General features: G+C 58.6%; 1 protein-coding gene across 1 annotated transcript; it reads left to right on the top strand.

Annotated features, from left to right (window-relative positions):
• The first annotated feature begins 1,854 nt into the window (after nt 1-1,854).
• Nucleotides 1,855-15,184, top strand: AMHR2 (anti-Mullerian hormone receptor type 2). The gene is made up of 11 exons (XM_048831506.2): nt 1,855-2,043; nt 2,199-2,381; nt 3,201-3,353; nt 5,866-5,952; nt 7,259-7,398; nt 8,704-8,931; nt 9,367-9,481; nt 9,989-10,149; nt 10,639-10,786; nt 12,524-12,660; nt 12,976-15,184. The coding sequence occupies exons 1-11, from the start codon at nt 1,965-1,967 to the stop codon at nt 13,102-13,104; spliced, it is 1,560 nt and encodes a 519-aa protein (XP_048687463.1). The 5' UTR covers nt 1,855-1,964; the 3' UTR covers nt 13,105-15,184.

Consider the following 15,184-nt stretch of genomic DNA (forward strand, 5'->3'; position numbering starts at 1 on the left):
TACAAAACTACTCAAGATAGTTAAGTCCCAAGCAGGCTGCAAAGAGCTACAAAAGGCGCTTACAAAACTGTGTGACTGGGCAACTAAATGGCAGATGAAATTCAATGTCGATAAATGCAAAGAAATGCACATTGCAAAGCATAATCCCAACTATACATATAAAATGATGGGGTCTAAATTAGCTGTTACCACTCGAGAAAGAGATCTTGGAGTCATTGTGGAGAGTTTTCTCAAAACATCCACTCAATGTGCAGCGACAGTCAAAAAAGCGAACAGAATGTTGGGAATCATTAAGAAAGGGATAGATATTAAGACAGAAAATGTCATGTTGCCTCTATATAAATCCATGGTACGCCCACATCTTGAATACTGTGTGCAGATGTGGTCGCCCCATCTCAAACAAGATATATTGGAATTGGAAAAGGTTCAAAAAAGGGCAAAAAAAATGATTAAGGGTATGATTAATGCCTTCCATATGAGGAGAGATGAATAAGACTGGGACTTTTCAGCTTGGAAAAGAGATGACTAAGGGGGGATAGGATAGAGGTCTATAAAATCATGACTGGTGAGGAGAAAGTAAATAAGGAAGTGTTATTTACTCCTCAACACAAGAACTAGGGGTCACCAAATGAAATTAATAGGCTGCAGGTTTAAAACAAACAAAAGGAAGTATTTTTTCACACAACACATAGTCAACCTGTGGAATTCCTTGCCAGAGGATGCTCTGAAGGCCAAGACCATAACAGGGTTCAAAAGAGAACTAGATAAGTTCATGGAGGATAGGTCAATAAATGGCTATTAGTCCAGATAGGCAGGGATGGTGTCCCTAGCCTCTGTTTGCCAGAAGCTGGGAATGGGCGACGGGATGGATCACTTGACAATGACCTGCTCTGTTCATTCCCTCTGGGGCACCTGGCAGACAGGATACTGGGCTAGGTGGACCTTTGGTCTGACCCAGTATGGGCGTTCTTATGTTTTTATGATCTCTTTCCAGCTGGGTCTAATAATTGAACAGGGCCATATGATCAGCTGGGAGGGTAGCTGATCTGTCACCAGACCTTGATGCCCCCTACAGGCCAGCCAGCCTGTGACAGGATCTGGCTCTTGAGTTTTACACCTTTGGGGAGAGCAATACCGTTACCTCCTTGTCTGTAAGTGGGCATAGGAGCCCCCACTACCCTGAAGCTCAGGCTGGTGGTGGTGCTACTACGCTGGCAAAAAGCAGGGGGTCGCTCTTTTGAGCAGCTTTGATGCAGCCCTTTTCCCTGGGAAATGCTTTTGCCAACAATTGCTGAATTGCAGCTGCCTCTGAGGTGGGGCACGGCAGCTGTTAACAGCCACACAGAAGTTCAGGCCCTGATCCACGGAGGTATTTAGCACAATCCAGCTGCAGCTCAGTGGGGTGAAGGGTGTATTTAGGGAGGCAGGATAATTACTCCAGCTGGCATTGGTACTGCATCTGAGGGCCTTCTGCTGGGGCTAGGGACACGGAGCCCAGTGTATGTACCTGACCCCTGGACTCTGATTATAAATGGAGACTGGGCTTTATGAGGAAGGCTCTGGGCTGGGAACGGGCCTTGGAGCTGTTTGCTTCCAGATGGGGGCCCTGGGCACTGAAATTGCTGCCCAGCTCCCAGCAGGCTCTGAGCAGGCAAGAGTCGCTGATACAGAACCCAGCAGGATACGCTGGGCCCGGGGCTGAGCACCAGCCTGCAGGCCAGGGGCCAAGGTGGGGAGCAGGGCCCATGGGGGCTGAGTCTCAGGGTGGGGGCAGGATCAGAGCGGGGCACTGGGGAGCGCCACCCTCCTTCCCTGCGCTCCTTTTGCTTCCTCTGGCCGTTGACAGCGTCTCGGCCCCATCCCACGCGCGAAGCCAGCCAAGTCCTTCCCACCTGTGCTGGGCCCTGGGGGAGGGCCGGCTGGGCTCACAGGCACGCTCCAGGTGCTGGAAGAAGGACCACTGGATGGATGGGGCGACCATGCATCCCCGGGCCCCCCGCCTGCTTCGGGGGCTGTGCCTCTGGCTGAGCCTGGGGCTGCCGGGTACGGGGCAGGGTGGCCCCCCCCCGTGCTCTCCTAGTGCACAGGCGGGGGGAGACAGGCAGAGGGCCAGGCTGCTGCCCCTGGGGGGTGGGCGGGAGGGAGAGAGCGGGTGTATGTCCTGCACCCACCCAGCTGAGCCTCCTGTGTCTCTCCAGGCACCCTGAGCTGGAACCGGAGCTGTGTCTTCTATGAGCACCCTCACAACCTGCAGGGCTCCATGCGGCACCGGGGGCATGTCCTGGGGGGCGCCGAGAGCAGCACCATCCTCTGCAACTCCAGCCAGTGCTGCTTCGGGATCTGGAACCAAAGCCACGGCAGGCTCCAGGCAGTGATGCAAGGTGAGGGGCTGCTGAAGTGATGGGGTGGGGGTGGGGCATAGGGTGACCAGACAGCAAGTATGAAAAATGGGGACACTTTTACTTTGGTGTGGGAGTGGGGATAGTTGCCTATATAAGACAAAGCCCCTAATATTGGGACGTCTGGTTACCCTAAGAAGGCAGGATGCCTGGGTTCTATTTCTGCTCTGGGAAGGGAGTGGGGGCTGGTGGCTAGAGTGTGGGACTGGCTCTCTCTCAGGGCTGGGCGTCAGGACTCCTGGGTTCTATCCCTAGCTCTCCCAGGGGAGAAGAGTCTAGTGGTTTGAACAGGGGAGGCTGGGAGTCTGGACTCCTGGGTTTTATCCCTGGTTCTCTCAGGGAAGTGGGATCTAGTGGTTTGAGCAGGGGGGGCTGGGAGCCAGGACTCCTGAGTTCTATCCCTGGATCTAGCACCAACCTTTTGTGCGCTCTTGGGTGAGCCACTTCCCAAGTGTCTGTGAAAAGTGAGTCTAAAAGTGGCGGGTGGGTTTATTGCTCCTGCAACTCCCCATGGAGGGAAAGGCCTGTCTGCTACCCATGCAGTGGCTGCCCCCTGCTCCGACAGCAGCCCCCCCCCATGTCCAATTGGGCTGCGGCTGGCTCGGGCCAGCGAGGGGGAAGGTCTCTCCCATCCCCAGGTGGCTGCAGGGTCAGGGCTTGGGCACCCACATGGTGGACACTATGCCTGAGGGCACTGCATGGGGAGGGAGTTGTGCTGGGGTGGGGGGTAGAAGAGATGAGGCTGAGGGGGCTCAGTTCCCTGACGGCTGTCTGTCTGTCTGTCTCTCTGTGGGAGACCAGGTTGCTGGGGCAGCGACCGAGATGGCTGCGACTCCCCAGCCTGCAAAACCAGCCCCATCCACACCATGGGGGCCATCCTTCAGCGCTGTCTGTGCCACTCCGACCTCTGCAATGCCAACGTCAGCTGGCTTGGGGCCCCTGCAGCGCCGCAAGGTGAGGAGGTGTCGCCGGGGAACATGCCCCCAGAGCTAGGGGGGCCCAGGGTGGTCTTAGCAGGGGGCTGCGGGTCAGGATTGAGGGGCACTGGCGGAGCTGGGGGAGGGAGATGTCTGAGGTAGCGGGAGGAGGGGGGCGTGTTGGGATTTAGGGGCACTGGCAGGGCTGGGGAACCCCCAGGCTGGGATTAGCAGGGGGCTGCGGGTCAGGATTGAGGGGCACTGGCGGAGCTGGGGGAGGGAGATGTCTGAGGTCGTGGGGGGGACGTGTCGAGAAAAAATTGAGGACACAAGATAAAGCATAAATAATTGCCCTTTCCCTTCCTGTCATGTCTGTTCCATGGCTCCCCTTTGCCCTCCTCCCCCCATGTCTGGCCCTGCTCCCCTCCCAAAAGTGCCCCCATCCCAGTCTCCTCTCTCCATCCCCTCTGCAACACCCCCCTCCCCCAGGCTGGGAGAAGGACCCTGTTTAGCATGGGGCAGTCAGTGTGTAACCACCCCCCCAGCCAGACCCATGAAGGCCGGGCTCTCCTCTCCCCGCCCCGCAGCAGGTGCGCCGTCCTGGGGGAGACCCCAGCTATCTGGATGCTCTTGCCTGGACGCTGCCCCACAGACCTTGGGGAGGCGAGCCAGGCAGGGGAGTACGAGCACCAGAGCTCTGAGTCACCCTGATAAGCAGCTGGGAGGCAGGCGAACCCGGCGCTCACACGGGACCAGGTTGGGCTGGCGGGACAGAGTCCAACCCAGCAATGCTGCCCACGACACGTCCCACCGAGCAGCTGCCATGTGGGGCTGCTGGACTTCCTGTGGGGAGTGGGGTCTAGTGGGGGGAGCCAGGATGTCTGGGTTCTGTACCCAGCTTGGGGGAGGAGTGCGGTTTAGTGGGTTAGAGCCGGGGGATGGGGAGCCAGGACTCCTGGGTTCCATGCCCAGCTCTGAGGGGTGGGGGAAGTGGTGTATAATAGTTAGAGGAGGGGAGTGGGGGTTCACATCCTGATTCTTACTCTATCCCTGGCTATCTGGACCCAGGCTGTGGGCTGTGGGATGGGGTGGCTATGGATGGGGGGCTGACCCAGAGGGCTCAGCACATGGAAGGGAGTTTTGCCCTGGGGCTGTGCCCTGGGTGGCACCCAATGGGCTGCTCCTATGGTGCCGATCCCTGACCCTCTTGTGTGGGCTCCTGGCCTAGGTTTGCCCTGATCAGGTATGAGGGCCCCATGCTGGACCCCTGGCTGAGCCTCTGCCTGGCTCCCCAGTGAGAGCGCTCAGGGCTGGGGAGAGACCAGGGAGCAAGCTCTGGCCCCTGATGCTGTAGCCAGGGCCAGTCTGATTCCAGTGCATTAGATCTCAGGGGGCCTGTGTGGGGAACGGGGGTCGGGGACCTCTGGGGCCCCAGCACAGGGCAGCAGGGTGCAGCGGGGGCAAAGTGGCAGTGGAGGGGTGTCACAGAGCAGCAGAGGAGGGGTAATTCCCTCTGCTCTCCCTGCACCCCTCCATCCCGCTGCTTCCCTCTCATCTCCGGTTCCTTCATTCCTGCAGCAGGAGGAAGCACTTAGCCGCAGACAGGCTCAGTGGGCAGGAGAGAAAGGGATGGGACGAGCCCTCTGTGCCTTGCCCTGAGATGCAGCTCCCCTGCACTAACCACTAGACCCAACTCCCTTCCCCAAGCTCACAATAGAACCCAGGAGTCCTGACTCCCAGACCCCTGCTCTGACCACTAGACCCCACTCCCTGCAAGAGGACTATCTTGGCATCTGCCAGTAAGGATGCCTAGCTGGAATTGGCTGGGCCCAGGATCTGACTGCCCTGCTCCTTTAACAGCATGCCTGGGGCTGGATTGGGACCCCCCACACCTAGCTTTGTAGTGCTGCGACCCAGCTCCCCCCCCCCCTCCAAAACCGGCTTTGATGGGCTGCAGCAGAGGGAGGATACAGGAATGTTGGCAGCTGAGAGGAGGGGGGGGGAAGCCGTCCTTTCTTCTGGAGTTTAATTAAAACTCGAGCAGAGGAGCATCCCGTGGGCGGGTTGGGGAGCGAGGGCCAGATGTGAGGGGCTCTGACAGCCCCTGTCCAGTCTATGCCTCTCTGCTCCAGGAGGGGGCTGGCTAGTGGCTAGAAGGGAAAGGTGGCCACTGGGCCCCGAGGAGACAGGGGTGGGGGAGGGAGGGTCATGGGAGCTGATTAAGAAAAGTGTCACTTAGGCTGAACATTAGGGGTGGTGGGCACCCCGACAGGCAGCATCCGGATGAGGAATCACCCCCTGGGGGACAGGCTGGGACAGATCCAGCCGGGAGCGGTGCCCCCAGGGGCGTTTAGCACAGGGGTGGGCCTGGTGCAGGGGGGAGCACCCTAGGGGGCAGCCAGGTGACGGCTGGATCCCAGCGCCCCAGCAGGAGTGGTATCCCGGGCATCCTCCTCATCTGACCCCGGGCCCCGTCGCCCGCTGCCCACGGGCCGTGCCTGGGGCTGGATTCTCAGTTCGGCCTCTGCCTCTCTCGGCCTTTTCCGCAGCCTCGGCTGGGTCTGCTCCGACGGGCACCATCTGGATCGCCGTGGCCTGCCCGCTGCTGCTCTTCCTCGGCTGTCTAGCCTTCCTAGGTATGGCCCCCGCCCCCCCAGCTCCTCCAGGCCCTCGGCCCAACGGGGAATATGGGGTTTTAGATGCACCGGATCAAGCCGTCCTGCCACCCCCTGCCCCCCATCATGGGTCTCCTGGTTGTCCCAGTCATGGAACCTGGGCCCCATTAGCACGGGCCCCAGTGGTGTGAGGGAAGGAGTGGCTCCGTAATGCGGCTGTGGTCCCTGGTCCCAGCCAGCAGGGAGCGCCCTGGCCAGGGACACAAAGCCAGTTAATTGCCCATGGACAGGCTGGACGCAGGTTGCCTTCTAGTGGGCGCAGCCTGAATTCTGTACAAGGCCCAACACCGACAGCCCCAGGGGGGAACTCCCTTCAGCTCAAGCGACCTGTTAAGATCACATGGCTTGGGGTGCTGGGGGGGTTCTTAGTATTTATTAGACTCCCTCCCCCTCCCCCTCAATCCCTGCCTCTGCTTCACACATAGGTACACGCCCAGCCGGACACACGCACGCACTGGGTTGGTTTACAATTCACACACACGCACAGGGTCTGTCTCCACAGACAGTCTGTCTCTCTGTACACACACACACACACGTGGTCTGTATGCACAGTCTGTCTCTACACACACACACACACACACACATCTGGATGTCTAAACACACACACAGTCTGTCTCTCTCTACACACGCAAACTGGGTTAGTGTACGATTTACACCTACGCGCGCACACACAGTTTGTCTGTCTGTCTGTCTATATACATAGTCCGTCTCTCTCTCTATACACACATGCACACACACTCAGAGTCTGGATGTCTGTATACACAGTCTGTCTCTCTCTAAACACACAGTCTGTTTGTCTCTCTATATACACACATACAAACTGAGTTGGTGTATGACACACAAACATACACACCCACACTGTCTATCTATGCACAAACCATCTGTCTCTCTCTCTCCACACACACACACACTCTGTGTTCGTGTCTGACTCACACATACATACACACCCACACTATCTGTGTATACACTGTCTGTCTGTACACACACAGTCTGTCTCTCTCTCTCTACACACACACACATACTGGGTTAGTATATGACTCACCCCGTCTGTCTACACACACACACACACAGGCTGTGGGTTGATTGGTGACTCAAACCCACACACATTCTCTCTCTCTCTCTGCTGAGCAGCCCGTGGGCCCTGCAGCTCTGTGTTTAGTCCCAGGGCACTGCACCATAGTTGGGCATTCGGCCCAGTCCCAGTGTCACCGCCCCAGAGGAGCCCCTGTGTTACTGCAGGGGGAAATCTCTCACTTTCTCTCCACAGTGCTGAGAAAGGTGAAGGTCTGTGCAGTGCTGCTGCACCAGGAGGAGAGCAGGGAGCTGACCAAAGTCACCATGGACCCCCATTCCAGCCGTGAGAGGGAACCTCCCAGCCAGGAGCTGCCAGCGCTCCAGTTCCTCCAGGTCTCACTTGGTGGCTGCGTTGGGGTTGACAGCACAGACTGGCCTTTGCCTCGGTCTCACCTCTGTCTGTGCAAGTCGCAGGCTGGTTCTGCAGGGGGAGAGCACGTGTCGCCCGGCATGTCCCTGTTGAGCTTAGGGAGGAGGTGGATCAGTCTTGGCCCATGCAAGCAGGTGTTTGTGCTGGCAGTGCCAGGCGGGGGCTCCAGCGCTGCGAGCTTCCTCGCAGCAGTGCCAGGCAGGGTCTCCCGTGCTGCAAGCTTCAGGGTGGACTGGTTTAAATCCCGGATTTTAATCTTGATTTAAATCAACAAGCAGGAAACCTTGACTTAAATCACTGATTTTAATTGCATTTTGCATTTGTATTTTTTACTTCTTTTCCTAACAGTTCGTTCTCATTGGTGGGTAACCATTCAAACATGTTGATTCGCTACTAAATATAACCTGTTCTCTAAATTTGGTCCTTCTCTTTGCTAACCGGAGAACACATTATGTCTATACACATTTATTTAAGCAGTTACGTCGCTTAGCATTTATTTAGTGAGAATCTTAAATTTAACATTTTTGATTATGTTCAGAAAAGGCCAAGGACACATTTCTTATTTGCTAGCAAATGATTGTTTACTTGTGATTCGTCTCAAGCTGCAGCTGGATGGAAATTGGCATTCCAGTAAAAATGCACAAAACCAGCATTTTAAAACGTTTTGATTAGTGAAATAAAACTCCTTAAATGCCCTGGATACTTAAGGGGCCAAAACTGTAAGTTTAGCCAAACACATTTTGCATTCGAAACTAACTGGCTTATTCAACAGTGGGAGAACGATCTGTCGTTAGTAAACTGAAGGATTGTTTATGGTCACTATGGAGACTTTCAAAGGTATTTAGGCACCTAAAGATTCAAATAGGTGTCTAGAAGTATTTTCAAAGGTTAGGAACCTAACTCCCATGGGAGTTAAACAAAATAAAATAAATTTTATCCACCCTGCAGTAGTGCCCAGCCATGGACTCCAGTGCTGCGAGCTTCCCCGCAGCAGTGCCCAGCCATGGACTCCAGTGCTGCGAGCTTCTCTGCAGCAGTGCCCAGCCATGGACTCCAGTGCTGTGAGCTTCCCTGCAGCAGTGCCCAGCCATGGACTCCACAATGCTGCAAGCTTCCCCGCAGCAGTGCCCAGCTGGGACACCAGTGCTGTGACCTTCCCCGCAAAAATGCCTTACCTAGGATAAGACTAGGTTCTGTGCTCCCCTCTCCATTCCAGGGAGCTGAGAGACAGGTCAGCGTGTCACCCTATCTGTCTTTGTCCCCCGCAGGTGCTCCAGGACGGGCGCTTCTCCGTGGTGTGGCAGGGCACCCTGCACCACACACCCGTCGCGATCAAGGCCTTCCCCGACGCCTGCTTCCAGCACTTTGCAGCCGAGTGGTCCGTGCACAGCCTGCCCCTGATGAACCACGAGAACGTGGCCCGGCTCCTGGCGGCTGGGCGAGGAGGGGTGCGTGGGGATCAGGGGAGCCTGCTGGTGCTGCAGCTCTACCCGGCGGTGAGTGCTCGCCCCACGGCCAGCCCTGGGCATGGGGGGCGGGTGGATGCCACTGCCCTCTGCTGGGCATGTGCAGAACTGCATGGGGACTGAGTGACTGCATGTGCACAGGCAGGGAGGGGATTTTGCTTGCGGATTCTGCTTGTGCTCAGATATGGAGAGAGGGAATTTAGTGTAGTCAGAAAACTCTTCCTGATGGGGGATGGATCCAGGCAGGGAATCATTTCCGGGGAAAGGGCTGGAGGCCCCGTCGTTCCCCGACAGGGGGATGGATCCAGCCGGGGAAGGACTGGGGACCCGCCTCCCCACTTGGGGTTTCACAGCCAGACTGAACGGGGTCCTGGTAAGCAGACTGCATGGGGCCAGGCCTGCACCTGATGGGCCCCTGTGATTCTGGCCTGGGGTCCGACTGAGCCGGGCTCTGTCTGCCTTCAGGGCTCCCTAAGACTCTTCCTGAGCCAGCATGTCAGCGCCTGGGACGGCACCGTCAGACTGGCCCTGTCGCTGGCCCGGGGGCTGGCCTTCCTGCACGAGGAGCTCTGGCACAATGGTGAGAGCCGCCCTGGCTCCTGGAACCCTGCAGGGGGAGCAGCAGGCCCCTGGGGCAACACTTTGCCCTGCCCGAGCCCCAGGGCTGTGGACACAGCTGTGATCCCCTTTTCCCCGCACTCCTGGTGCCCAGCCGGCCTCAATGTGGCGAGTTAGCCCCACCCACCGCCTCGGCGCGGCGAGTTCGCCCATCCTCAAGGGGGAGCCTAGGAGCTGGGAGGTGGGGATAGGACACATGGCCCAGCAGCCCTTCCCTCAACTAGCCAATCACAGCCAAGGGTCCGCCATGCCCCCACCAGCCCGTCCATTGCACCAGGCCCACGAGCCAGGCTGGTGGGGTCTCTGCAATGTCCCATTCTCCATGCCTATCCCGGGGGTGGGGGCCGGGATTGGACCCTTCTTGCTCTCTGTTGGCACTGAGAAGCACAGTGGCTCCTCCACCCCCTTCCTCCCCCCCAGCCCACACACACAGCTGGACCCTTCCTAACCCGTGTCTCCTTGGTGCCAGGCCTGCACAAACCCAGCGTGGCGCACCGGGACCTGAGCAGCCAGAATGTGCTGGTGCGGGAGGACCGGAGCTGCGCCATCGGGGACTTTGGCCTGGCCACGGCGCTGCCCGCGCACCTGGAGCGATGGGGCGGGGGCCGCATGGAAGCTGCTATCAGGAAGGTAGCAAATGTGTGGGCGTGCGTGTGTGTGTGTGTGTGTGTGCAGCAGCACTTGTGCTCAAGGCTCAGAGAACTGGACAGTGGGTCCAGCTGGAGAGCTGGGGGGGGTGTCTGTGATAACCCCCCACACACACACATCTAGGGCAGAGAGGGGAAGTTTTAATGGGGGGGGGGCGAGGGTGGAGGCCGGGGGAGTCTGAGCTCCCCGGTATATGAGCGTATGGGGGGGATGTGTGTGATCACACGTGAGCGTGCCAGAACGTGATTGAACATTGAGGTAGGGGGCGAGGTAGGAGAGCCCTTGGAAAGGAAGCTGTTTGGGGGGAGGCTGGGAGCCCCATATGAATCAGCCCTGTTCACGGGTACATGCCTGGGAGCCTCGGCCCTGGCACATGCAAACGGTTGCACTAGCGTGGGCAAGCTCACCCTCACGTGGCATGTGAGCGGCTGGTGGTCGGCAGCTGGCGTTGACCTTCCTGCCTGATCCCAGGCAGGGACCCAGCGGTACATGGCCCCTGAGATCCTGGACGACAGCCTGGACCTGCAGGATTGGGGCCGCGCGCTGAAGCAGGCCGACATCTACTCCCTGGCCCTGGTGCTCTGGGAGATCCTGACGAGATGCTCGATGCTCTCCCCAGGTGAGCGGCTGTAGGGCTCGGTGCTGGGCGTGACCCCCTGGACCCCAGCTGGGCCGTGCCAGGCAGGATCCAGGCCTAGAGCCCATCCCCCAGGCCTCTGTCCTGCCTGGCTTTAAACATCCCAAGCACTGGGAGGTCCCACCCAGCTGGTCCCTTCCTGCACCCCGTGGCTCCTCATGCCACTCCTGTATGGCCCCCAGCTTAACTATTGCTCAGCTGATCCCCCCCCCGCCCCCAGCCATGGCCGTGCTGATGTATGCAGCCCCCATCCCTGTGGACTGTGCTGCAGGATCAGCCCCTAGAAAGCCTCAAACCAAGAATTTCTCTGCCCCCCCCTCCCCCCCGCCACCCCCCATGCACCATCAAATCAAGAGCCTCCCCCTGTCTGTGTGGTGGCAGCACAGACAAATAAAGTGCTGGAAACTCTGCCACCTGGTGGAGGTTTGGAGAAATATCACCCAAATTTTCACACAGGCACATCCGCACCGGGAACTGGGCTGTCTGCACTGCACAGTGGTCCCTGCCCAGGGGAGGTGTCTGGGAGCTCAGCCCCTGGGCAGGATACGTGCCCCCGGCAGGGGGTGGGAAGGGGAAAAGCGGCATTGCTTACAGGCTGGTTTCTGGGAGCAGTGAGCCAGTCTGCCCAGGAGGGAGGGGGCCCTGGGGCCAGAGACACTCCAGATCCAAGGGGGCTGATTCTCATTTACCCCCTTCCTGGGCTGGGCAGGAACAAGTTTGTACTTCCTGTATTCTGGGCCCAGTCCCACACTCCTGGTGTCGGAGCAGCCTCAGGGATGCTCTAGGGTTACCATATTTCAACATTCAAAAAAGAGGACACTCCGGAGGGGGGGGGAATTTGCTCATGCTCCCCTGCCCTGGTCCTGCCCCAACTCCACCCCTTCCCTGCCTCTTCCCTGCCCCCATTCCAACCCTTTCCCCAAAGTCCGCACCCCAACTCCACCCCCTCCCTGCCCCATTGGACCTCTTCCCCAAATCCCCGCCCCGGCCTCGCCTCCTCTCCTGAGCGCACTGCATTCCCCCTCCTCCCCCCTCCCTCCCAGCCGCGCCAAACAGCCGTTTCGCAGCGCAAGCGCTGGGAGCTAGGGGGAAAAAGCAGGCATTCTCTCCAGTGATCAACATTCACTTTCTTTCTCGAATGACCAACTCTTCTTTGGGGAAAAATAATAATGGCAAAATCCCAGACGTTTTTAGATATTTAAAAATTCCTCCTGGACGGTGATTTAAAAACCAAAAAGCTGGACATGTCCGAGAAAATATGGACATATGGTAACCATAGATGCTCTAACTTACACTCTGCTCCCATGGGCCCCGGGAGGTAGGGAATACCCATAATGCAGTGTGCTTTGGCCATGCCCTACTCCACCCCCTGCACTGGGGCTGGAAGCAGAGCCCTTACGTGGTCATGCCAAGTCCACACCAACTGGGGAGCCCACTGCATGGGGGGGGATTCTCCAGGGGGCCACATATCCCCACTGGAAGGCCCCTCTGTGCTGCCAGTGCAGCCTGAGTGTGCCAGGAATCAGGTCTCTTGGGTCCAAGGGGAATCCCCGTTAGCCAACAGCAGTAGTTGGGCTTTTATCCGCTCTGCTGGCCACTTTAGGGTGACACACGCCCACACTCAGAGCCAGTCGCTGGTACCCGGGTCATCTTAGGGGCTGGGCTGGATGGAAGCCACAACCATTTGACCCCCACATGTCCCACTCTCTCCTCCCCCAGGCTGCGGGGTCCCTCCCTTCCTGCTGGCCTACGAGGCAGAGCTGGGCGGCAGTCCCACATATGGGGAGCTGAGGAGACTGGCCGTGGAGGAGAGGAGGAGGCCATCCATCCCCGAATCCTGGAAGGGGACAGGCCAGGTAAAGGGGTTTGGGGGGAAGGGGGACACTAGTGGGAAGGGATGAGGGAGTAGTGGAGGGGAGGAAGGACGCAACTAGCTCTGCTGCTGGTTTAAAGGGCCAGCGGTAAATACATCTATGTAGTGAGACCCTTTGGCGACCCCCAAGATTTTATTATATTCCCTGGGGGTTTTACACCCCTGGCCTGAGCCCCACAGGTGCACAGGGTGAGGGTGGAGGTCTTGTCTCTGCTGCAGTAGGTTCTCTCTCAGGGCGACACCTCAGCCAGCCTGGGGTCTGGAGCCACCTGCACCCTGAGAGACCCCTCTCCCCTAGGTCTTCATCTGCCTGCGGGAGCTGCTGGAGGACTGCTGGGACCCCGATCCCGAGGCCCGGCTGACGGCTGAGTGCGCCCGCCAGCGGCTCCAGACCCTGGGAGCCGAGTTGCCGGCGGGGGTATGCTGAGCTGGCAAGGGGTACTGCCCCGCTGTCCTCGCCCGCGGTGCCTGGGAATGCTCCTTAGGCCTCTGGTTGGCGCTGACGGAGGGAGAGGAGCTCTGGGGGCTGGGACGGCGCCATGCCCGTATCACCCCAGCTATTACCTGTGCTGGATATAAACAGGGCTGGCCTGTGCCCTGCTGCTGCATGGCCTCAAGCTGCCAGGCCGACCACCCCCACCTGGGCCAGATTCGAACTTTACACTCTGCTCCCATGGGCCCCGGGAGGCAGGGAATACCCATAATGCAGTGTGCTTTGGCCATGCCCCCAGGCTGGGAGCACAGCCCTCCCACGGTCATGCCTGCCCCACATGGAAGGGTAGGTGTGCAGCCCCCAAGTTACCCCCATCCCCTTCATGGACATGCATCCCATTTTATCTTACCCCCTCCCAATGGGCATGCACCTCTTCTCCCCCTGCAGGCATACAGACCAGACACACACCCTCCTCCAAGACACATACACACACAGGGCATATGCCATCAGCCACTGATGGGCATACACCCCAGCCACACACACAGGTATACACCTTCCATGCACACTGTCCTAGCCCTCCCTGGGCTGTGACATTTCAGGGGCTGTTGCTCACAAGCTGCCTGGCTCTGGGCTATGTTGTTTACACGCTGGAAGCAGGACCAAATGCTCCCTGCCCCAAAGAGCTCACAGTAATATCCAATATGTGTGCGGGGAAACTGAGGCACTGAGTGGCAAAGTGACTTGCCAAAGGTCACCCAGCAGAGCCAGGAATAGAACCTGGGTCTCCTGAGTCCCAGTCCAGTGCACTAACCACTAGCCCACACTGTCCCTCAAAGCTCTTAATGGGGGGTGCAGATCTTGGCCATTGGGAGCTGGGCAGGGGCCAAATAGTGGCATTGGGATGTCAGATTCAGACTCTACTATTCCCCGCAGACCTTAGAGTGGGTTGAGACCGGCTACCGCCTGGGAACACCAGATGGCTTGCGATGGTACCACCTGTCAGGTGCCTCCTCTAGGAGACCATGGGGCACCATGAGCACCCCCTGCCCAGCTGTCACCAGGCACTAAAGGGTTGGGCCTTTCTCCTTATATCTGGGAGTGGGTTATGGAAGGGTCTTGCTCAGCAAGACCCTGGAGTTTACGATAATACTCTGCACTCACAAATCCCCCGTCTCCCTAATTTCACAACAGGGGAAACTGAGGCATGGAGGGGGAGGGGACTCACCCAGGAATAAAACCCAGCTCCCAGGCCTCTGTGCTAAGCACAGGGCAGCGCTGCCTGTCTGCAGGCCGATGGTGCAATGCCAGGTTTTGCTGACCCTCGGGGCTCTATGCCAGCCGCCTCTCGACAGGGAGGGGCTGGGGGACACAGGCACCTGCCAGGGGTCACTCAGCTGGAGTGACAGTCCCATGTTTGCCCCTGCGCCAGCTGCAGCGACTCTGGGAGCTGGGCTGCAGGCCCACTGAGCTCCTCCTCCTGGCTACTAGTAAGGATGTAGGATGACCATGGCTCCCCCAGCTCCACTGCTGCCTTGCAGGGTAGAGGGGGCCAGCCCATTCCACCCCCAGGGGGCGCCCAGGATGTAACAGGAGAGGGCTGCTGGGGGTGGCGGGGTCCAGAGGAAGGAGAGAGGGGGAGCCTGGCTCTTGGGGAAGAGGGGATCAGGGGAGAATACAATAGATGGGAGAAAGGTTGGGACAAACGGGGAAATAATGGTCTTGTGGCTAGTGCCCAGGACTCCTGGGTCCCATTCCCAGATCTGCCCCGACTCACTGTGAGAACCCCCCGTCGCCTCCCTGTTCCCCAACTCCCCCCGTCTGGGGATAACGATATTGACATGCACATGCCCCAGGGTTGGTGAAAGAGCCTTCATTTATTCTGCTTCGCGGTGTGGAGGGAATCGGGAATCCCGCGGGCGCTCGGCCTGCGGAAAGGACACGTGAGGAGCAACACAGCCCTGCCCAGGCCGTCTCCGAGCCCCAGACGGGGCAGGCAAGCTGCTTGCTGGGGTAGTTTGACACTGAAAGTTTGTATGAGGGGCCTGGCTGGAAATAAAGCCTGAGTAATACACAA

Source organism: Caretta caretta, chromosome 20, assembly GCF_965140235.1.
Source record: "Caretta caretta isolate rCarCar2 chromosome 20, rCarCar1.hap1, whole genome shotgun sequence".
Taxonomy (NCBI): domain Eukaryota; kingdom Metazoa; phylum Chordata; order Testudines; family Cheloniidae; genus Caretta; species Caretta caretta.

Excerpts from the sequence above, each read along its gene's own strand:
- AMHR2 (XM_048831506.2), top strand. The coding sequence starts at position 1,965 with ATGGATGGGGCGACCATGCATCCCCGGGCCCCCCGCCTGCTTCGGGGG. Across the intron at positions 7,399-8,703 it reads CAGCGCTCCAGTTCCTCCAG|GTGCTCCAGGACGGGCGCTT; the intron begins GTCTCACTTGGT and ends TGTCCCCCGCAG. Across the intron at positions 10,787-12,523 it reads ATGCTCGATGCTCTCCCCAG|GCTGCGGGGTCCCTCCCTTC; the intron begins GTGAGCGGCTGT and ends CTCCTCCCCCAG.